Below are 25,485 nucleotides of genomic sequence, written 5' to 3'. Positions count from 1 at the left end.
TTTTGAAAACTATTTGGTATAATTGGTTTTTATTTCATAGTAAGATAGTACTATGCTGTTAGATGGTTTATCTATTGAAACATGTTTGGTATTATTTGTTTTTATTGTGTAGTAAGATAGTTCTATGATGTTGTATTGTCTATTTATTGAAACATGCTTGATATAATTGGTTTTTATTTTGTAGTAAGTTCGTACTATGACGTTAGATGGTTTTTCTATTGAAACATGCTTGGTAAAATTTGTTTTTATGGTGTTGTAAGATAGTACTATGCTATTAGATGGTCTATCTATTTAAACATACTTGGTGTTAATATTGGTTTTTATGGTATAGTAAGATAGTACTATGATGTTAAATGGTCTATTAAACATGATAATGGGATAATTGGTGTTTATGGTGTAGGAAGATAGTACTATGATGTTAGATAGTGTATCTATTGAAACATATTTGGTATAATTGTTTTTTATTTCATAGTTAGATAGTACTATGATTTACAAATTATGGATTCGGTAATTTCCGATAAAAAACGAAGTTTACCGAATGATCTCATCATACATCAATCTCATCATACAACAAAAAACGCATAATGTTTCCGCGCTTCATACAAAATGTACTTCGGTCAACGCTTTTTCACCCCAATGAATTTACAAAAAGAAGCATTCCATTCTTAAAATAAATGTTAAAATCTGTTTTGCCGGGCATTAAATTACCGTAATTTACCAATTATGGATTCGGTAATTTCCGATAAAAAACGAAGTTTACCGAAAGATCTCATCATACACCAATCTCATCATACAACAACAAAACGTATAATGTTTGTAACGGTTTATTTCTTCCTCTGTGATATTTTATCCTGAGGATAATTTGTCCCGGTAATTTTTTTCCTGGCATGGTATTTCACTGGCTTATTTTTTCCAGAGTGGTAGGAGTAAAAATCTATCTGTGTTTATGCGGACAATATGTACCGGTATATATTGCCGTACTATATTTCACAGAACCGTGTGAAATAGAGTCCCATTAAGGCAGCAACCATTTGATTTTCTGGGGGGGGGCTATGAATATTTTTTCTGTGCAAACTTTTTTTTTCGCCTTCGGCAAAGTACGATCTATTTTTTTAGCGACAAACCGAACACAATTTTTTTCTTTCACTTTTATCATTACATATAGTAGCAGCTGAGGGTGAAACAAACAATTTTTTTTCTCAGAGTCCAAAACAAATTATTTTTTTCACCTAAAAATGGAAACAAACTTTTTTTTAATTGTTCCAGATTGTCATCATAGATGGTCCGAGTTGACTTTTTGTAAATGGTCCGAGTTGACCTCGTGTCGAGTTGTCTTACGTTCTGATCAATCCTACTTCCGGATATCTTAGAATGGCACATCGTCAACGAGCTGAGGGTCAGGATGAACCTAATTCTAACAAAAAATTACCAACAGGGGAAAAACGAAGCCATTATGAATACGAAGATATGTCATCTGATCTGTCTCAAGGGAGATCTTCAAGTGAAAGCCCGGTCAATATACCCGAACGAACAAGCGATTGGTCTGCAGATGAAGTGTGTAACGATCTTCGTGTTACCCTGAAATACAACGATGACCCACGTTCGCTTTTTATTATTGGATATCTTGAATTGATTGGGAAAAATGTCAAACTTATCGAATATATGAAAAACCACTATGAATCCCCGGACCAGGAGTATAAAACAAAGCATGACTGTTTCCAGTTTGCTTTTAACACATGGGACGACATGGATATAAATGCTGAATTTATAAATGATATTGAGGTTTCAAGTGCTATTAAAATGAACAAGGTATTAGACAAACCATTTGAAAAATCCACATTGTATCATGAATTTGTAGAACCAAAAGAAAAGAAACAAGAAACAGAAAACGTAGAACAATTGCCATTAATCAGGAGTATCTGTCAGAAGTGAGTTGACTGCCATAGAAGTCTTATACAATGTACAATGTGAATTTCATGATTTCAATTTCTATTGCCCAGAAAAATGCACAGTATTGTGCAATAGCAAGAAATATCTAATTGCACAATATTGTGCAATAGCAGTCAGAGCTCAGACATAAAATAAATAAGTCTGAATCTGCTTTTGACTTACAAAAATGTATAGAGGTCTAAATTTGTAAGTTTTAGGAGTTGTCTCCCTTTAATGCAAGACAAAATACGACTTAAATAAGTCAAATATTGTGAAGCAAGAAATAATTGACCAGAATCAAAAAGTTGCAAATATCGACTCAGACTACAAGTCGATTAGTTACCAAAATTGGTTAACTTCAAGACCCTTGCATACTTATAAAAAGGTCATGCATCTAAATCAAATAATGACAACATTGATAGCCAATGCCTTGTCTTCTAAAGAAAAATATGAATGAGAGTCTAAAAAATCGGGGATCATGTTAATTAACCTTACAATGCAACCACCTGGATCCACACTTAATGAGGTAAAACATCTGTGCAGGGTTTCCCCTGGGGCAATTATTTCTTTCGCCACCTCTTTCGCCAAAACAATATTTTTTTCGCCACTTTATTATTTTTTTCGCCAAATAACATAACTACATTTTTTGTTTAAAATTTACCTTTTTTTCTACACATCCCCCCCCCCCTTTCCCTTAAATAAGATGATTTTGCCCCATTGTGTCTAGCATTATGCTCTCAAACTTATTTTAACACTAATTATATAAACATTTACTTTAAAACGAGATTTTTTTTTAATGTAAAAGGGAAAAATATTCATTGTATTTAAAACAACTTTTCTAATTGATTGGCCCACTATAATTTTAATAGTAAAGAATTAAGATATAAGTCCTGGAATATAACAAAATTAATGGACATCATGTTTTGATTATATAATACCAGTATAGTTCGTATGGAAAGTTTCTTTAAAAGAAAAATACTGATGTTCCCTTTTGTACTAAGAAGTGTTTTTTACATCAAAACAAAAGCTTTTATCACATGAAATTGATCTCTCGTTTCATGTGTCATGTGTGTGATCATTATTGAAGGGCTACTCTCATTTGAGTCAACCTTTTGGATAGATTTCTTCATAACGACAGTTTTCTTTTTTTGAACATCGTAAATGAAAAAGTTGAGACGTATACCTATGCTTGAAACACTTATGTCACTCAAACAACTTTAAAGTAGTCTCTCTAATCAATTACCTCTATTTAAGTCAATGGATAATTAAAGTTTTAAATCCGAGATTTTTCTTGCTTTTGAACATTTTTTGTCACAACAGCTGTATCTCAATTATCTTTAAAAGCGGAGGAGACGTCAAAAGTTTGCTTCAAACACGTGCGTCGCAAAGTGGTAAATAAATTCTGTATGTGACATTTAGCAGAAGCCATTTAACCATATCATTTTGTCAAACAACTCAATCAACACCTTTATTAATAGTCCTTTGTTGTCGATAGCTATAAAATGCAATCAGCTGATTATTGTTTTTCTGTCCAAACCTTAATGAGGTCAAGGTGAATTCCGAGTATTGTCTGAACGGGTTAAGTCCGAGAAACTCGAAAAAAGTAAATAAACAAGATGGAGGAAAATAAATTGTTCTATATATTTCTTTCGCCAAATTCTTTCGCAAATGACGAATTTTTATCGCCACAATTATTATTTTATCGCAAATTGCGAAAATGGCGACCGCCAGCGGAAACCCTGCATCTGTGTTTAGTAAGGATGTTCAATAAGATAATAAAATATAGATAGATCAAGTCCATGTGAACTCTCAGACAAGTTTTTACTGTCATAGGTGGTGTAGTTTGGCCACCAAGTCAAGTTAAGTTTTTTCATCAACATGAATAGATAAGTCTAAAATTGAAAACACATTTTTATAAAAAATACATGTTTGGACTTTTCTAAGTCAAAAACAGAAATAGACTTGTTTATGTCTGAGCTCTGACTGAATAGCAAGAATTTTTCAATTGGAGTTATCTTTCTTTGTCCGGAATAGTATAAACGTATTTACACTTTTGGTATTAAGCTGAATTTTGTCTCCAAATAACCTTAGATCGCCTCCAAATAACCTTCTGACGTCAAGCAACAATCACTTTTTTTATAGTGACGTCAAATGTTTTGAATTGTTATGTCAAAGTTTACGGGAACCTGTGTGATTTTATGTAATGGCGGACAAAGTTGCATACAAGTGTAAATACGTCTATTTGAATCAACTTAAATCATTGTTTTATACAATATACAATGTATTTTCACTTTGACTACCCCAACAGAATTGTCTCATTGTCAGTCACACATACATAGACCAGATTTAATTATTTCTTGGTGAACAGGGAAACAATACTTCAGAAATTAAAGAAATGTTAAAGTACAAGCAATAAAATCAAGTTTTTTATATAGTCAAAACCTACTATTTTATGTTTACAAAAAAAAAATTATAATCGCTCGCCTTTACTTTTTAAGCTTCGCCTTAAAAATTTGCAAATTAAATATTTTTTATTAAAATTTTCTAATCGCTCGATCGCCCCAAATTTTGGAGTCCAAAAATCTGTAGAAGAAGAAATTAAATTGGTGTGGCCTAAAGGTAGTTTTTGATGAAGCAGAAGTCCAATCAACTTGATACTTAGTACACTTGTTGCTTCTGATCTGATATTTTTTTTTAAAGCAAAATGAGACCCCAATTTCACAGTCTACTGGACATAGAAAATAGAAGTGGGAGTTTCAGGTTAAAGTTTTTGGTCAAGGTACGTAGTTTTTGATGAAGTTGAAGACCAAACAACTTGAAACATAGTATACATGTTCCATATGGTATGATCTGCCTAATTTTAATGCTAAATTAGATATTTTACCCAATATTCACGGTCCATTGAACATGAAAAATGATAGTGCGAGTGGGGCATCCATGTACTTAGGACACATTCTTGTTTGCTATAATTATCTTGCATGTAGATATTATTATAGTATCTTAGTATCTTAGTATCTAATGGTATTTATACTATAAATTATGATTGTAACCTTATTTTACATTATTTCCTAAGCATGAGTAAATACAGTTGAGCGACAGGCTCTTTAGAGCCTTTATAGTTTTTTGGTGGAATTTATTTACTAAGGCAGTTGCCTCAATGAAAGCTAAAAAAATGTATGTTACTAGTTTTATAGATATAGGAAGATGTGGTGTGAGTGCCATTACCAATGAGACAACTCTCCATCCAAATAACAATTTAAAAAGTAAACCATTATAGGTTAAAGTACGGCCTTCAACACGGAGCCTTGGCTCACACTTATCCATGCTTTTTCAAATAAAAGAAAATTGGTATTTGTTATTCCTTTGCTTAGGGTAATGTATTACATGTAGCAGTCAGATACATGTAAAGTATAATATGTTGTATATCATTCATGTGCATCATGTACATAAACTTGCAAAACTTTCTTTTTATCTATGGATCTAGCCAGGTAAAATCGGATGTAGATGAAATGTATATATATATTTATAAGTACGTCTGAGTCAGGTGATCGTGTGGTCTAGCGGGACGGCTGCAGTGCAGGCGATTTGGTGTCACGATATCACAGTAGCATGTTCGAATCCCGGAGAGGGAAGAACCAAAAATTTGCAAAAGCAAATTTACAGATCTAACATTGTTGGGTTGATGTTTAGACGAGATGTATATCTATATATATATTAAGCACATTTGTCAATTGATGGTACTTTTTTTTCCATTTCTTTCATTGATTTTCTTTACAGAATCTTTGCAAAACTGAAAGTTTTTTCTGACCAGTTGCTGTTTGTTATGGACAATAGTGCAAATCCCTCAGAAAGAATGTTTCAGGATTTATTCATAGCATTTGTCCGAATATTTGATCTAAAAATTTTGTAAGTATATTGTATTTTAAGGGGGCTTAGCTTTCAAATTCATGGTTACTGATATGACTCAAGTCCTCATATTTGATTTATGGCATACTACATGTACAAAAATGTATATCCAAATAACAATGATTCTGAAATAAACAGTTAACACTGCATATATACTCAATACATACAATGATACATATAAGAATTTTTTGTGTACTTTAGGCTAGACATGTGCCATCTAATTAATTATTGAGATGACCTAGTACTGTGGATTCATTTTTATTCGTGGTATACCAATTTTCGTGGGTTTTGTGGGTCACAGCGAACCACGAATTTAAAAATTCAACGAAGAATAATCCCGATAAATTTGTATGGAGTTGGATGTTTATTTCCGGTTATGTTATGCAGTTCTAATATAGTGTTGAATAGCGATAAACATTGTAACGTAACACATGTTGTTTATTGATAGAAGATACAATTATTTTAATTAAATCAATAATAAATATATCGAATGTCAGTGATAATTAACCTTTAAAAATTGATTAAAACTGTTCATGGAAAATAACTGCAAGTTGTTAATTATGTGTCATAGTTTGGTTTACTAGTCAGTGTTTGAAAATCAATAGGATTAAATACGGGATATTGTCCCGAGGTAATATTGTTTATGACAGGAACATTTATTTTCACACCTTTTATTTATATGACTGTTTATAGTATCGTGATTAAGGAAATGAGCTTTCAATCATAGAGTTTTGATTGCCTTATAGAATTCCGACAAGCATTTATAAATTGTAAAACAAACAAATAATAAGTTGTCTTTGTCCTTGATTGTAATAGAAGTTTTCAATGAATACTTTAACCTAAAATGACCAAGCGAGGATTTTGACAATTCAAAACTTTTTCAATGAATTCCTTCTTTTTTGTTTGTTTTATTATTAAACAAACCAATGAGGTTATATGATCTCTTAAATCAAAGAGAAATCCACGAATTACGTATCTGAATTAATTTTTTTTGGTAATCAGAGATCCACGAATTTACGTATACCACGAAATGTCTTTTTTTCTCTATCCACGAAAATTGATACCCACGAAAATAAATGAATCCACAGTATGAACACTTTCACATAACATTTGTGAACTGATGCATAACCCACTATAATATAAAGTAAAACATAAATAGATATAGCAACTTCTTGCAATTGGATTTTTCAAGGACTGTTAAATATTAGAATGTTTAAAATTATTTACAAAACGATGAAAATGAATGCAATATTGGACTAGAGAAACTAGCTTTATCAAGCGTGCATCTATCCAGGTAAAATCAGATGTAGAAGAAAAGAAACTTTTGCAAGTTTATGTACATGTTGCACATGAATTTAGCTGCCTTGTAAATAATACATAATTAGGATGAATTTCAAGATTATTTAAAAAGTTGGTGATTGAAATTAGCAATTTCCATTGGCTAATATTACATGATAAAAAGGACGAGGCTGTGTATTGAATTATTCTGTACATTAATACATACAAAAGTCTGTTTAAAGAGGATATGCTAATTAAAAGTAATAATTTTAAAAATTGTGAATCTGTAATAAATTTGTAAAAGTAATGCTTTTTTGTGTTGCTAATTATGCATTGTGCCTGATATTCATATGATAAAGACATAGTCTTCCAATTAGTTTTATTGAAGCCTGGAGCTGGCATGTCAGTTAACTGATAGTAGTCTTGTTATTAATGTATTATCATGATTATTGTCATTTCGTTTATTTTCTTTGGTTACAACTTCTGACATGTCTGACATCAGACTCAGACTTCTCTTTACCTGAATTTTAATGTGCGTTATGCGTTTACTTTTCTACATTGGCCAGAAGTATAGGAGGAGGGTTGACAGCTCATAAACATGCAGGTTTAATCCTTTTGGGAGTTATGATCCCAATAGTTCAGATATTAGAGGGGTCAAAAAGGGGCCAAAAATAAGCATTTTTGTAGTTTTCATAAAATAATGACTAGGAAGGGGGGTGGCTCAAAATGTATTGGAATTAGGGTCTAAAGGCTAAATTAGGGGCAAGAAAGGAGAAAAACTAGGTTTATGGACACTAACTTAAGACGTAGTGAATGGATATCTATAAATTTTTACCAGAAGGTTTATTCCACTAGAGGTATCCCTTGGTAGATGAATCTCTCTAAAATTATAACACAAGTTTCCATACCGTTAAGGATTGTAACTAATGACTTTGGGGGGTTATGGCTTTAAATGTTTTTGAATTAGGGGCAAAAAAGGGGTAAAACTAGGTTTTTCTGGTCAATTGACAATTTTAAGACAATTTAAAATCAGTGTAAGGTAGGTAATACAAAAGCAGTTCACATACAAAGTATGTTCAGATTTATCTCCCTTACACTACTGTTAAATAATGTATAAAGAAATGTCAGGTACTTACATGTAGTATTGGACTTATAGCATTTTCTTGGTTTTCGCACAGTAACTTTAGTTTAAGTTAATAGAAATCTATGAAATTTTGACACAAGGTTTATGACCACAAAAGGAAGGTTGGGATTGATTTTGGGAGTTTTAGTTTTAACAGTTGAGGAATTAGGGGCCAAAAAAGGGCCAACATAAGCATTATTCTTGTTTTTTGCACAATAACTTTAGTTTAAGTAAAATATAGAAATCTATGAAATTTAAACGCAAGGTTTATTATAATCCTGGTAATCTTGATAACTATTATGACCACAAAAGGAAGGTTGGTATTGATTTGGGGAGTTGAGATCCCAACAGTTTAGGAATTAGGGGCCAAAAAGGGGCCCAAATAAACATTTTTCTTGGTCTTCACATTATAACTTGAGTATAAGTGAATAGAAATCTATGAAATTTAAACACAAGGTTTATGACCATAAAAGGAAGGTTGGTATTGATTTTGGGAGTATTGGTCCCAACTGTTTAGGAATTTGGGGCCCCAAGGGTCCAAAATTAAACTTTGTTTGATTTCATCAAAAATTGAATAATTGGGGTTCTTTGATATTCCAAAAATAAACTGTGTATATAGATTCTTAATTTTTGGTCCCGTTTTCAAATTGGTTAACATTAAGGTCCAAAGGGTCCAAACTTAAACTTTGTTTGATTTTGACAAAAATTGAATCCTTGGGGTTCTTTAATATGCTGAATCTAAAAATGGACTTAGATTTTTAATTATTGGCCCAGTTTTCAAGTTGGTCCAAATCGAGGTCCAAAATTTAACTTTGTTTGATTTCATCAAAAATTGAATAAATGGGGTTCTTTGATATTCCAAATCTAACTGTGTATGTAGATTCTTAATTTTTGGTCCAGTTTTCAAATTGGTCTACATTAAGGTCCAAAGGGTCCAAATCATAATGTGACATAAACCTATGTTGTGTCATCTATTTAATCACATTCCACATTTAGGCCGAGAAAAAAAAGAGCTGTGTTTCCGGTAACCCGACCGACCCTGTTTTTTAGCCCCGACCCTAACTTTTTTATTGGATCTTCAAAAAAAATTTAAAAAAAAAATTATCAACCGACCCTGTTTTTGACACAGGCTTCTGATAGATGACATAATATTTTTTCTCTCTTGCTTCCTCTTGCATAGAAAGCCAGTAAAACATTTTATTAATGTTAAAAGGTATTCCAAATAGGTTAAAATCCAAAAAATTTGCACAGCAGGTGCTTCAAAAACATTGCAAATGGCACACTTCCGGTTTTTGAAACTAATTACGGATCCGGACTTGGAAAAAACATGCTAATTTTCCGGATTTCATTTACTATGTCAAAAAGAAAAAAGAATTCCGACCTACCGACCCTATTTTTCAAAATGAGGTTACTGGAAACACATATCTTTTTTTTTTAGGCCTTAAAGCTGTATCAAACTTAAAAGTTGTGTCCATACTTGTCCCATCTGTTCAGGGTTCTACATCTGCAGTCATATAATGCTGCGCCCTGCGAAGCAACTGGTTGTGTTTTGGTCTGTTTTTCTCATACTTTATGCAATATATCTTCTATATTTGTTGTATGGAATGATTGTAAGGTGTACATGTCAGCGGCAGATGTCATCTGACCTTGACCTCATTTTCATGGTTCAGTGGTCAAAGTTAAGTTTTTGAGTTTTGGTCTTTTTAGCCAATACTATATGCCATAAGAAATATTTTATGATCTATATGATCTATATGTCAGTTGCACAGGTGTTATTTGACCTCAACCTCATTTTCATGGTTCATTGAATTGCTCAGTGTTAAGTTTTTGTGTTTTTGTCTATTTTTCTTAAACTATAAGTAATAGGTCAACTATATTTGTTGTATTGAACCATTGTTAGCTGTAAGTGTCTGCCTGGCATGGTTCATCTGACCTTGACCTCATTTTCATGGTTCTTTGGTCTTTGTTTAGTTATCTTGGTTAATGTTAAGTTTACGTGACAGTTATTAATAAAGCTTCATACCTAGGACTATCAACATAATATTAATGATTTGTAAAGAAGGCGAGACATTTCAGCGTGTGCACTCTTGTTTTTTTTTGGGGGGGGGGGGGACAGCAGAGGAATGCCTTAGGGTGCAGGAATTTCTCCTCGCATTGAAGACCTCTTTGTGACTTTCTGCTGTTGTTTGTTCTATGGTCGGGTTGTTGTCTCTTTGACACATTCCCCATTTGCATTCTCAATTTTATTGTTTATTTACAAGAAAAATACTATTTTCCAGTGACACAACAAACACTCCAGGGTGCAGTTATTATTTCAATCATGGAAAGCATACTGTAACATCAATGCCAGATGCAGTAATGAGAAGCTACACAGCTGAGAAGGGTTCAATTACATCAAAACTAGTGTCAAGAGTTGTTGCTGTTGTTGAGGTTAGCATTGTCAGTACATTATAGTTTTTTATCTCAGCAATCACCATAGAAATTAACAATAATGGAAGCTTACAAGGCATTGCTTATTTATTTAATTGGTCTAAGGACACAGTTATTTTTTATTTAATTTTCAGAGTTTACAAATAAATACCTAGTTTGGACAGTGTATAACTTGTTAATTTGCTAGTTTTTGGGGAAAGACGGCTTTACAAATAAATACCTAGTTTGGACAGTGTACAACTTGCTAATTTGCTAGTTTTTGGGGAAAGACGGCTTTAAGCCGTCAATCCCCAATGGGGTTGACCAGAGTGACATTCCCTCACATCATTCATTTTGTTTTTATAGTGTGGAAAACCCCCCAACAAATCTTACTGAGATTGATGAGAAGGGGAGACACGAATGAATAGATTGACTTTAAACACTTTTTTACACATTTCCCTTCTGTTTCTCTCGAAATTATTGTATATTGAGCTCTCCTTTACACTATTTTACGTTTCTTTTAAAATCAGTATGACGAGAAATTCTAAATATATCCAACCTATATTATATTTTATTGTGACGTCATTGTTGGAATGTCACACTACATTGAAGCAGGCTTCACTGGTTATTTTAATCATTGAATGATAACATGTGATTCTTCCAGCGGGAGTCAAAATCTCCCACTTTTAAGACCCTCTTCCGTCCCTTCTGTTAAAATTTGAAATCTCCAGCTTTTTATACGACCGCAAAATTTGAAAATTTTTTCGTCGTATATTGCTATCACATTGGTGTCGTCATTGTCGTTCTCGTTGTCGTCCGAATACTTTTAGTTTTAGCACTCTAACTTTAGTAAAAGTTAATACAAATCTATGAAATTTTAACACAAAGTTTATGACCACAAAAGGAAGGTTGGGATTGATTTTGGGAGTTTGGTTCCAACATTTTAGGAATAAGGGGCCAAAAAGGGCCCAAATAAGCATTTTCTTGGTTTTCGCACAGTAACTTTAGTTTAAGTAAATAGAAATCTATGAAATTTTGACAGAATTATGACCACGAACAGAAGGTTGGGATTGATTTTGGGAGTTTTGGTTCCAACAGTTTAGGAATTAGGGGCCAAAAAAGGTCAAATAAGCATTATTCTTGGTTTTTGCACAATAACTTTAGTTTAAGTAAATAGAAATAAATGAAATTTATACACAAGGTTAATGAACACAAAAGGAAGGTTGGGATTGATTTTGGGAGTTAAGATCCCAACAGTTTAGGAATTAGGGGCCCAAATAAGCATTTTTCTTGGTTTTTCGCACCATAACTTAAGTAAATAGAAATCTATGAAATTTAAACACAAGGTTTATGACCATAAAACGAAGGTTAGGATTGATTTTGGGTGTTTTGCTGCCAACAGTTTGGGAATAAGGGGCCCATAGGGTCCAAAACTACACTTTGTTTGATTTCATCAAAAATTGAATAATTGGGGTTCTTTGATATTCCAAATCTAACTGTGTATGTAGATTCTTAATTTTTGGTCCCGTTTTCAAATAGGTCTACATTAAGGTCCAAAGGGTCCAAAATTAAACTAAGTTTGATTTTAACAAAAATTGAATCCTTGGGGTTCTTTAATATGCTGCATCTAAAAATGCACTTAGATTTTTGATTATGGACCAAGTTTTCAAGTTGGTCCAAATCAGGGTCCAAAATTAAACTTTGTTTGATTTCATCAAAAATTTAATTATTAGGGTTTTTTGATATCCCAAATCTAACTGTGTATGTAGATTCTTAATTTTTGGTCCTGTTTTCAAATTGGTCTACATTAAGGTCCAAAGGGTCCAAAATTAAACTTAGTTTGATTTTAACAAAAATTAAATTCTTGGGCTTCTTTAATATGCTGAATCTAAACATGTACTAGATTTTTGATTATGGGCCCAGTTTTCAAGTTGGTTCAAATCAGGATTCAAAATTATTATATTAAGTATTGTGCAATAGCAAGAAATTTTCAATTGCACAGTATTCAGCAATAGCAAGAAATCTTCAATTGTACAGTATTGTGCATTAGCAAGAAATCTTCAATTGCACAGTATTGTGCAGTAGCAAGTATTTTCAATTGCACAGTATTGCACAATAGCAAGAAATATCTAATTGCACAATATTGTGCAATAGCAAGAAATTTTCATTCAATTGGAGTTATCTTTCTTTGTCCAGATTGTTGAATCAACTTAAATCATTGTTTTATACAATATACAATGTTTTTTCACTTTTACTACCAACTGATAAATTAAAACAATCTTTACGATTCAGTGATAACAAGCACTTTTTTTGCATTTTAATATTTTATGATGTATTTAAATGAGTAGTTATTGTTGCAAACTCCATTAGAAATTTGAATTGAGATCAGTTTTGGAAAAAGGGAAAGCTGCACCCTGCAGAGCATCTGGTTGAGAATGTCAACCTCAAAAAATTTTCAGTTTTTTTTTTTGTTTACAAAATTGATACCGACAGGGAAAAAAGTCCTAGAAACTCAAAATTCATATCAGAAAAGTCAGAGAAAAACAGTAAATAGCCTCAAGTTATCTAGGATTAGACTATATAAACAGCAATAAAAGAGTATTGGCAATTACCTTGTGTTCAACTAGCAAGTTTAGGACACATGGCTGTGCCTGGATGATTAAAAGTGAAATACTGACAATGGATTAATCAAAGTTGTATAAACAACGACTTTTTTGTGATGCTGTATACCACTAACTGAACAGTGGTGTTGACTTGATAGAGTTGTGAGCTTTCTGGTGGGTTTGTTGTCTCAATATGTTTGGTCAAGTCATTAGGGTCAACATAGTCAGCTTTGCAACAAGTGTAGTAGGTTATAGGGATTACTACTGAAATCACTTTGCGTCCGTTGTCGTTAACTTTTACAAAAATCATCTTCTCTGAAACTACTGGGCCAAATTAAACCAAACTTAGCCACAATCATCATTGGGGTATCTAGTTTAAGAAATGTGTCCCATGACCTGACAAACCAACCAAGATGGCTGCCATGGCTTAAATTAGAACATAGGGGGAAATGCAGTTTTTGGCCTATAACTCAAAAACCAAAGCATTTAGAACAAATCTGACGAGGAGTTAATACATAAATTGTTTATCAGGTCAAGATCTATCTGCCGTGAAGTTTTTATATGAATTGGAAAACCTGTTGTTGGGTTGCTGCCCCTGAATTGCTAATTTTAAGGAAATTTTCAGTTTTTATAGGACCGCAAAATTTTAAAACTGTTTGGTTGTATATTGGTATCATATTGGTGTTGCCGTTGTCGTTGTCATCCGAATACTTTTTGTTATCGCACGCTAACCTTAGTAAAAGTGAATAGATTTCTATGAAATTTAGACACAAGGTTTATGACCACAAAAAGAAGGTTGGACTTTCGTATAAGTTAATAGAAATCTATGAAATTTTGACACAAGGTTTATGACCACAAAAGGATGGTTGGGATTAATTTTGGGAGTTTTGGTTCCAATAGTTTAGGGATAACGGGCCAAAAGAGGGCCCAAATATGCACAGCATTCAGCAATAGCAAGAAATCTTCAATTGCACAGTATTGTGGAATAGCAAGTATTTTCAATTGAACAGCATTGCACAATAGCAAAACAAATCTAATTGCACACTATTGTGCAATAGCAAGAAATTTTCAATTGGAGTTATCTTTCTTTGTCCAGAATAATAGTTGAATCAACTTAAATCATTGTTTTATACAATATTCAATGTTTTTTCACTTTTACTACCAACTGAAAAATTAAAACAATCTTTACGATTCTGTGATAACAAGCACTTTTTTTGCATTTTAATATTTTATGATGTATTTAAATGAGTAGTTATTGTTGCAAACTCCATTAGAAATTTGAATTGAGATCAGTTTTGGAAAAAGGGAAAGGGGAATGTTGAAAAAAATTGGGGGGGGGGGGGGGGGGTTAAATTTTTCTCATTTCAGATTTCATAATAAAAAGAAAATTTCTTCAATCATTTTTTGAGAGGATTAATATTCAACAGCATAGTGAATTACACAAAGGCAAAACAAAAATTTTAAGTTCATAAGCCCACATTCATTCTGTGTCAGAAACCTATGCTGTGTCAACTATTTAATCACAATCCAAATTAAGAGCTGAATCCAGCTTGAAAGTTGTGTCCATACTTGCTCCAACCGTTCAGGGTTCAACTTCTGCAGTTGTATAAAGCTGCGCCCTGTGAAGCATCTTGTTGGTTACTATCGTGAATGTTATTATAGATAGAGATAAACTGTAAACAGCAATAATGGTCAGCAAAGTAAGATTTACAAATAAGTCAACTTGACCACAATTGTCATAAAATTTGTCAATTTTTACTAACATTTTCCACTTTAACTACTGGGCCAAGTTCATTATAGATATAGATAATTGTAAGCAGCAAAAATGTTCAGTAAAGTAAGATGTACAAACACATTACCATCACTAAAAAAACACAATTTTGTCATGAATCCATCTGCTTCCTTTGTATAATATTCACATAGACCAAGGTGAGCCACACAGGCTCTGTAGAGCCTCTAGTTCTCTGATCTAAGAGAAGAGTTAACTGAAAAAAATCTTCAATTAAATTGAAGGTTTTCAGATGATAGATACAAGCTTCTTAAGCATGTTAAAGCCTCTAGATTAACAAGGCATGTTTACATGTAACTTGCTCTTTTGCCTCAGCTGTTATTATTATATTTATTACAATGGCACCATAATTTATAGATAATTGGCATGCAATAATTTGCTTTTAGGTAAAAAAGGAGTACAGTAATTTACTGGACCAGGATTCTGATTCATCACCAGAAGCAAAGAAAATGAGATTGAGGAGCAGCACTATAATAAAAACAGACAGTATTGCTGAGCATGTACATTCAAGATTGAAAGGACAACATATTGGCGAAATGTTAGCTGTAACCCAGTCAGCAGCATCATTATTTGAATTCAATGGAATATTTGGATTTATTGTCCAAGGGACAAAGGTTTGCTTTCATGTTTTTTACACGACTGCAAAATTTGAAAAAAATTTCGTCGTGTATTACTATCCCGTTGGTGTCGTTGTCTGCATCGTCGTCGTCCGAATACTTTTAGTTTTCGCACTCTAACTTTAGTAAAAGCGAATAGAAATCTTTTAACCCTAGGTCATGTAGGTTAATGACCACAAAAGGAAGGTTGGGATTGATTTTGGAAGTTTTGGTCCAATCATTTTAGGAATTAGGGGCCAAAAAGGGCCCAAATAAGCATTTTCTTGTTTTTCGCACAGTAACTTTAATTTAGGTGAATAGAAATCTATGAAATTTGACAAGGTTTATGACCACAAAAGGAAGGTTGGGCATGATTTCGGTTCAAACAGTTTAGGAATTAGGGGCCAAAAGGGATCCAAATAAGCATTTTTCTTGGTTTTTGCACCATTACTTTAGTATAAGTAAATAGAAATCTATGAAATTTAAACACCAGGTTTATGACCATAAAAGGAAGGTTGGTATTGATTTTGGGAGTTTTGGTCTTTACAGTTTAGGAATAAAGGGCCCAAAGAGTCCAAAATTAAACTTTGTTTGATTTCATCAAAAATTGAAAAATTGGGGTTCTTTGATATGCCGAAACTAACTGTGTATGTAGATTTTATATTTTGGTCCGGTTAACAAATTGGTCTACATTAAGGTCCAAATGGTCCAAAATTAAACTTAGTTTGATTTTGACAAAAATTGAATCCTTGGGGTTCTTTGATATGCTGAATCTAAAAATGTACTTAGATTTTTGATTATTGGCCCAGTTTTCAAGTTGGTCCAAATTGGGGTCTAAGTTTGATTTCATAAAAAATTGAATAAATGGGGTTCTTTGATATGCCAAATCTAATTGTGTATGTAGATTCTTAATTTTTGGTCCTGTTTTCAAATTGGTCTACATTAAAGTCCAAAGGGTCCAAAATTAAACTTAGTTTGATTTTAACAAAAAATGAATTCATGGGGTTCTTTGATATGCTGAATCCAAGCATGTACTTAGATTTTTTATTATGGGCCCAGAAGTTGGTCAAAATCAGGATCTAAAAGTATTGTGCAATAGCAAGAAATTTTCAATTGCACAGTACTCAGCAATAACAAGAAATCTTCAATTGCACAGTATTGTGCAATAGCATGAAATTTTCAATTGCATAGTATTGCACAATAGCAAGAAATCTTCAATTTTACAGTATTGTGTAATAGCAAGTATTTTCAATTGCACAGTATTGCGCAATAGAAAGAAATATCTAATTGCACAATATTGTGCAATAGCAAGAAATTTATTTTCAATTTGAGTTATCTTTCTTTGTCCAGAATAGGTAGTTGAATCAACTTAAATCATTGTTTTATACAATATACAATGTATATTCACTTTTACTACCAACTGATAAATTAAAACAATCTTTACCATTCAGTGATAACAAGCACTATTTTACATTTTAATATTTTATGATGTATTTAAATGAGAAATTATTGTTACAAACTCCATTAGAAATTGGAATTGAGATCAGTTTTGGAATAAAGGATAGGGGATGTGAAAAAAAAATGGAGGGGGGGTTCAATTTTTCTCATTTGGAATTTCATAAATAAATAGAAAATTTCTTCAAACTTTTTTTTGAGAGGATTAATATTCAACAGCATAGTGAATTGCTCAAAGGCAAAACAAAAAAAATAAGTTCATTAGACACATTCATTCTGTGTCAGAAACCTATATATGCTGTGTCAACTATTTAATCACAATCCAAGTTTACAGCTGAATCCAGCTTGAATGTTGTGTCCATACTTGCCCCAACTGTTCAGGGTTCAATCTGTGCAGTCGTATAAAGCTGTGCCCTGCAGAGCATCTGGTTATTAGTTACTTTTGACCATGTCCGCATCTCTTTCCCCTTTTTGGCTCACCTGGCCTTACGGGTCAAGTGAGCTTTTATAATGACTTGATGTTCCTCATCTCCATTTATAAACCCTTACAAAAATCTTCACTGAAACTACTAGGCCAAATAAAATCAAATTTGAACTGTAAAGAGCAACAATATTCGGCCAAGTTAGTCTGAAAATAAGTCAACATGACCAAAAGGATCAATTGACCTGTATAGGAGTTATTGCCCTTTATGCTATGAAGTTGTCATTGCGATCTGCATCAGCATGATCCAAAGACACATTTGGTTTCTAGACAATAACTTTAATTTGAGTTTATGGATCTCTTATGAAATTTTTACAAGAAGGTTCAATACCACAAAAGGAATGTTTTGATTGATTTTTGGGGTTATGGAACGAACAGTACTAGTTTAGGAATGAGGAGTCAATAATGGGCAAAAAACAAACATTTTTGGAAAGATTAGAACTTGTTCTAAATCTTTACTTAGGCACCACCCTCCCTAACAACAGGACAGTTTAGCTACTGTTACTAAATGTATTCACACTAAAATATAGTTCCCTATAGTTCTCATGTATGTGCACATAATACACAAATAAACTGGAAAAAACTGGGTATATTATTGGAGCAGTTCATTCAAGAATGTATGTCATTAAAGTGTGTTGATGTGCAGGCTTTTTTAAAAACATTTTGAGTAGGTAAGTGGGTATTGATTCAACTAGTATGATTGACAACTGTCATTATCACTAAACAATCAGAGACAAGGTGGACTTTTAATTACAATGCCCCACCTCCTAAACTGACAATCAAATTGACCACATTACCTATCTACATCAGTCTTACATAATTGTACAGACCACTTCAATATGCATCTAATTCTTAATACACAAGTATTTGACCTCCTAATTGATTACACAAATGTGTGTATTATTTGTTTGATATTTATAAGGATGATAGATTTATTTATTGCCAATTACTTTTGATCTACATTACATAAAGTAATTCTGTAAATTATTTCTGAAAGATAAATGATAAATGGATTAGCAAGATCTTAAAAAAATGAAATATGAATATAAATATGAATATATAAAAGGTATTCAAGTATGGTCTATAATTTACTTGATAAATTTCCAATAATCATCTGTAATTAATCAACAATTTAGAATAGTTCACTTTTTTATCAGGAATTGGCTTGAAACAGTTTTAAAATTTATAAACTTTTAATTATAAAAAACATTGTTTATTAGTTATTTCCCATCAATCATTATGTCTATTTTAGTCATTTGAATTTTTATTAGAAGTAAATATATATTTTTGCAATCAAGAAAGAATTCACATTTCAATAACATTAGTTTTTTAATTAGTTTACTTTGAAAAATACAATTGAAAATGCCCTGTGTTGAAAAATACACTAAAATTTGAACAAAAGGCACTCTAAAACTTTTAATTTTCAATGCCATATAACCTCTGTTTCAACTTACAAAATGCCCTAAAACAACATTTTTAGATTATTTTTGTTGGCACTTTAAAGTTTTTAGCTGTTGGTCTAAGTTTATGTCTTACAAGGATATTTGGTAACATTTACTAGAAGAATTTTTGCATTTTTTGTTTTTTTGAAACCTGTTCAGAACCGGCAACATAATTTTGATTAGATATAAACTGCAATTTAAATAAAATTGTGCAAATTTAGAGACCCATATTATTTAATTTGAGTTCATTTTATCCTCATACCGGAAAAGCATTATTTCCTTCTAAAGACCTGCTGTAAATGCAATTTTCAGCTACAGTGCTCTATAAATGTTCATTTTCCCCCACCATACTTTAATATGAAATAATCCAAACTACTGTTTTAATCTTTCCATGAGTGATATCCATCACTTTGATTTTTTTATTTGGTTGGTGTTCTCTGACTTTAATTTGCCTCAACCTAACTATGTTATGAAAATTTATACACAATGCTAATAACCACAAAATTTATGTCCCTTAATAAATTGAAAAAATTGCTGATTTTTATTAACTGTTCTCTTTCTTAGGTTTGCCTGAATCAAATATTGTCAAATGTTATGAAACTTATACAAAATGCTTATTACCACAATACACAGATTAAGTTTGAATTTTGCAGGTGTCATTTAACGGGTGTAGAGTTATGCCCCTTTCTAAATGAAAAAAAAATCTGTTTTAACCCCTTTTTAGCTCACCTGGCCGGAAGGGCCAAGTGAGCTTATGCAATCACTTGGCGTCCGTCGTCGTCTGTCGTCGTAAACTATTTCAAGAATCTTCTCCTCTGAAACTACTGGGCCAAATACTTCCAAACTTTAACTGAATGTTTCTTAGGGTATCTAGTTTATAAATTGTATCCGAAGTTTTGATCTTTAAACAAACATGGTCACAATTGCTAAAAATAGAACAAAGGGGTCAAATGCAGTTTTTGGCTTATAACTCAAAAACCAAAGCATTTAGAGCAAATCTGACATGGGGTAATATTGTTTATTAGGTCAAGATCTATCTGCCCTGAAATTTTCAGATGAATCAGACAACCCATTGTTGGGTTGCTGCCCCTGAATTGGTAATTTTAAGTCATCTTTTACCAAAAATCTTCTCCTCTGAAACTACTGGGCCAAATACTTCCAAACTTTTGCTGAATGTTCCTTAGGGTATCTAGTTTATAAATTGTATCCGAAGTTTTGATCTATCAACAAACATGGTCGCCATTGCTAAAAATAGAACATAGGGGTCAAATGCAGTTTTTGGCTTATAACTCAAAAACCAAAGCATTTAGAGCAAATCTGACCAGGGGTATAATTGTTTATCAGGTCAAGATCTATCTGCCCCTGAAATTTTCAGATGAATCAGACAACCCGTTGTTGGGTTGCTGCCCCTGAATTGGTAATTTTAAGGAAATTTTGCTGTTTTTGGTTATTATCTTGAATATTATTATAGATAGAGATAAACTGTAAACAGCAATAATGTTCAGCAAAGTAAGATTTACAAATAAGTCAGCATGACGGAAATGGTCAGTTGACCCCTTTAGGAGTTATTGCCCATTATAGTCAATTTTTAACCATTTTTCGTAAATCTTAGTAATCTTTTACAAAAATCTTCTCCTTCGAAACTACTGGGCCAAATACTTCCAAACTTTAACTGAATGTTCCTTAGGGTATCTAGTTTGTAAATTATATCAGAAGTTTTGATCTATCAACAAACATGGTCGTCATTGCTAAAAATAGAACATAGGGGTCAAATGCAGTTTTTGGCTTATAACTCAAAAACCAAAGCATTTAGAGCAAATCTGACATGGGGGTAATATTGTTTATCAGGTCAATATCTATCTGCCCTGAAATTCAGATGAATCAGACAACCTGTTGTTGGATTGCTGCCCCTGAATTGATAATTTTAAGGAAATTTTGCAGTTTTTGTTTATTATCTTGAATATTATTATAGATAGAGATAAACTGTAAACAGCAATAATGTTCAGCAAATTTAGATATACAAATAAGTCAATTTGACCAAAATTATCAATTGACCCCTTAAGGAGTTATTGCCCTTTAAAGACTTTTTTCACAATTTGTTCATCATGTTGACTTTAAAAAATCTTCTCCTTTGAAACTGCTGTTTTAAAAAATCTTCTCCTTTGAAACTGCTGTATCAATTTCAGCCAAAGTTAGGCTAAATGAGTTTCAGAGTATCTAGTATAAATTTTATATTTTATTTCCTTGTATGTCATGTATGTCAAGAAACATAGCTCCTATGGCTTAAATAGAACATAGGAGAAAATGATTATTTTTTTTTGGCTTTTGAAGAAAATAGGACGATCCAAAGAACATTTAAATAAATTGAAAAGCCAAAATAATCATTGATGACTGAGAGATTTAACCAAAAGAATTAAGGTGAGCGATTCAGGCTCTTGAGAGCCTCTTGTTTATTGTGTGACACTTGTTGAATAACAATGTGTTATTTTTTCAAATGTTAATGAAAAGTGAAAAAACTACTTAAACTGTTTTGCTTGCATGACATGCATGAGTATGAAATATATTTGTTTTATTTGCCTGACTCAAAAGTTATAGGCAAGTTGATTCTTAGCTGACATGTCAGTTATCTATTGTTTTGCATGCATCATGACAGGATTTTGTTTGTAGGGATGAATTATAACATATTTATGACAGTAACATGTATGAACATACCCCAATTTCTTAACAATTGACATATTTTCAAATTGTTGAGAGGAGAAATGTTTCAAGTAGTCTTAATGACTTATTTTCATATGAATACTATCATACTCTTTATATATTTTGCTGATGTGATTGCATGTATACAATGTAGTGCTATTTGTTACATTATGATATAGACAACTTTATTATCAATTCCTTTCTCTTTGTCATTAGGTAACATTTGTTTCACTTCAAAGCAGTAAGGAGTATTTAGACAATCTTCTTATAAAGGACAAAACAAAGAATCTAAGGGCAGAAGTGAGATACAGTAAAGAATGTAACTTATTATCAAAGGAAGGAAGAAAGGATCTTATCCCTGTTTTGTTAGGCATCGAGAAATTGTTGATGCAGACTGTGTGAGTTAAGGTAAAAGAAATTAAACAATGAATTTAGACAGAGATCAATTGTCTTTGTGTTAGTTGCTTGATAAAAACTGCTCTTTAGTATTAATTAAGAAATAATTGATGTAAGCAATACTTTATTGTATTTTCAGGGGGAAAAATTAACGGTTGCCCAGTCGCCAATGGCTACCAGAAATTGACCTGGGCAATCTTTTTACTGAGTCAATTATTTTTTTCGCCACCTCTTTTGGCAAAACAGTATATTTTTTCGCCACTTTATTATTTTTTATGCCAAGTAATATAATTATATTTTTTTATTTAAAATTTACCTTTTTTTCGACCCCCCTCCCTTAACATGCTTAAGTAAGATGGTTTTTCAAACAACTTTTCAAAAATGGCGACCGCCAGCAGAAACCCTGGCATGGTCACACTTTTCAAAGGTGATAAGTTTTTTTTTTATACGACCGCAAAAATTGAAAATATTTTTCGTTTCATATTGCTATCATGTTCGTTATCGTCATCGTAGTCTTCTGAATACTTTCAGTTTTCACACTCTTACTTTAGTAAAAGTGAATAGAAATCTATGAAATTCAAACTCAAGGTTTATGACCATAAAAGGAAGGTTGGGATTGATTTTGGGAGTTTTGGTTCAAACAGTTTAGGAATAACGGGCCCAAAAGGTCCAAAATTAAACTTTGTTTGATTTCATCAAAAATTGAATAATTGGGGTTCTTTGATATACCAAATTTTAAGGTCCAAAGGGTCCAAAATTAAACTTAGTTTGATTTTGACAAAAATTGAATACTTAGGGTTCTTTGATATGCTGAATCTAAAAATGTACTTACATTTTTGAATTTTGGTCCAGTTTTCAAGTTGGCCCAAATCGGGGTCCAAAATCAAACTTTTGTTTGATTTCATCAAAAATTGAATAATTGGGGTTCTCAGGTATGCCGAATATAACTGTGTATGTAGAATGTTAATTTTTGGGCCCGTTTTCAAATTGGTCTTCATTAAGTTCCAAAGGGTCCAAAATTAAACTAAGTTTGATTTTAACAAAAATTGAATTATTGGGCTTCTTTGATATGCTATATCTAAACATGTACTTATATTTTTGATTATGGGCCCAGTTCAAATCAGGATCCAAAATTATTATATTAATTATTATATATTGCACACTGGCAAATGACTGGGAAGCATCTGTTTTTTTACATAGCCAGGATGTTTGTTTACAATGTGATTTTGTATATTTTATTAATTTGAACATTGATATTATTTTAACCTAATAAATTATATTGAGCTAAAATTGTAAATTCATGTCACAATAGTATAATAGACGACTTTGAAATTTGGAAGAATGATTTCTAACATGCAAGTTTAGAAACTTTCTGGTTAGTAAACATCTTCGCTAGCCAAGGATTACGATCCACTCCCGCTCTCTTCACCCTTGGCGGATTGAGCCAACATTTGTGAAAACAATGTTACGCCATCTGCCGGAACATTAAAGTCATGCCCATTCCGAATACATTATTCTTGACCAATGGTAGCACTTCAACTCTTCAATTTGGAGGTAAAAACATGGTAATGTCTAGGTTCTACACACTTGGTAAAGCCGGAAACGAAAATATACACAAACATTCATGCATTTGTGCACGAAATATACACAGGAACTTCTATTAGTTGATTAAAAACATTCAAGTAGTCACTTAATATAGTTGTATGTTTCGGGATGTAAAGACTTGTTGCACAATAAACATGTGGCAATTGTTTACAAACACTTTCTACATTTACACGTCAGTGGCGGATCCAGAGGGGGGGTTCCGGGGGTCTGCACCCCCCCTTTATTTTGGCCGATCAATGCATTTGAATCGGGACATATGTTTGCACCCCCCTGCACCCCCCCTTTGCCCTGGGCTAGCACCCCCCCTTTCGAAAATACCTGCATCCGCCACTGCACGTGATCATGTTGAAGATGCTTTTTGATTGGATGCAGCGAGCTTCGACTGCAACCAATAAAAATCCTTACCCTGTGTCTCCGAAATTTTATCTCAATCCGCCAAGGGTGAAGAGAGCGGGAGTGGATAGTAATCCTTGGCTAGCGAAGATGGTTAGTAAACTGCACTCTGGAAAAAACATTCTGGTCCATCAACATAATTTATGAGTCATTCACTAGTTAGAATTTGCACAACTCATTTACAAATTTAGGGAAGATTCCATATGGTATAAAACCACCAATTCATAGCCCCATTGCTTTCTATGTTATATTCTGCAATTTCAAGCATTAATGGCTACTTTGTTTTAAGTTCAAATAAAATGACAGTTATTTCATGTCAAAACTTTATCTTATATTGACTTGTGCTGAAAAAATCAACATACCTTTAAATACATATTAGAGCGTGTACTGGTTTGTAAGGCCGTAGTTTTTTTATTTTTAGTTTTACGAAATCCTCCTACCCTAATTTTTGCCAAATAGGAAAAAAAATAAAATTGAAAAAGGTGGATTTTTATTATTTTTTCTCCTCCGACCCAGTGTTTTTCATGCCAAAAAAATAATTTTTAGTTCATAACTGCATGAAAGAATCTAAATGTATGCTCTTGGTGATTTAGTAAGTTGTTGCTCATTGATTTTCAATTTAAACCTTGTCAAGAAAAGAAAAAATAGTTGTTACACTAGTAGAAAATCTCCTGGTGAAATAAAAAAAAAAAAAAATTTGATATTGACGGTTGGTATTAAAAAAAAATCAGCAGCGGCAGTTTTTTTTTGTTTTTTTTTTTCGTCCTCCTACCCATTGGTTTTGTCAAAAAATTTCGTAAAACTAAAAATATAATAACTATGGCCTAAGTACAAAAAAACAGGAATGCTGATCTGAACAACAGGCCAAATGAGCCCTTTAATGAAATTGCATATACTTCTTTATTATTAAAAAAAATAAAAATTTCTTTCTACCATTATATATCTAGAAAAAGGAATATTCAACTATGTGATTTAAGGTGGCTGGGGCGTCTTAATCAAAACTGACAGATTTTTTTGATAACTTGTCAAGATAAAGCTTTTATCATGCTTTTTTCAAAACTGTATTAAAAAGTATGGGTCACCGGACTTATTTTCAAGCTACAGGTTGCGCAAAATTATCAGATTTTGTATAGATTATTCATGGAAAATTAAATTTTGTGTGATAAAACAAAAACGTACTACAAGAACTTTAAGATAAAATGTGAGAATATTGCTCTTATAACATGCTTTCAAATAAGCAAAAGAAAAAATGGGGTCACCGAACTTGTTTTCTTGCTACATATCGAAATAGGTAAATTCATAACACTTTCTACTGTAAAATTTACTTTATCGGAGTGATCTCCCCTTATTTGGCAAAGTTTGAAAAAATCTAATCAAACACAT

At 32.3% G+C, this 25,485-nt stretch overlaps 2 protein-coding genes across 2 annotated transcripts in view; both read left to right on the top strand.

Annotated features, from left to right (window-relative positions):
* Positions 1-25,485, top strand: part of LOC134716470 (von Willebrand factor A domain-containing protein 5A-like) — a 390,229-nt gene that overhangs the window by 90,304 nt on the left and 274,440 nt on the right. The window lies entirely within an intron of this gene.
* On the top strand, positions 1,368-23,877 carry LOC134714830 (uncharacterized). Its single transcript, XM_063576440.1, has 5 exons — positions 1,368-1,928; positions 5,707-5,835; positions 10,516-10,666; positions 15,424-15,651; positions 21,925-23,877. Exons 1-5 carry the CDS (start codon positions 1,372-1,374, stop codon positions 22,108-22,110), a joined length of 1,251 nt encoding a protein of 416 aa, XP_063432510.1. The 5' UTR covers positions 1,368-1,371; the 3' UTR covers positions 22,111-23,877.

This window comes from Mytilus trossulus, chromosome 4 (genome assembly GCF_036588685.1).
Source record: "Mytilus trossulus isolate FHL-02 chromosome 4, PNRI_Mtr1.1.1.hap1, whole genome shotgun sequence".
Classification (NCBI taxonomy): domain Eukaryota; kingdom Metazoa; phylum Mollusca; class Bivalvia; order Mytilida; family Mytilidae; genus Mytilus; species Mytilus trossulus.
The sequence above is the reverse complement of the archived record's forward strand: the minus strand, read 5'-3'. Positions and strand labels throughout refer to the sequence as shown.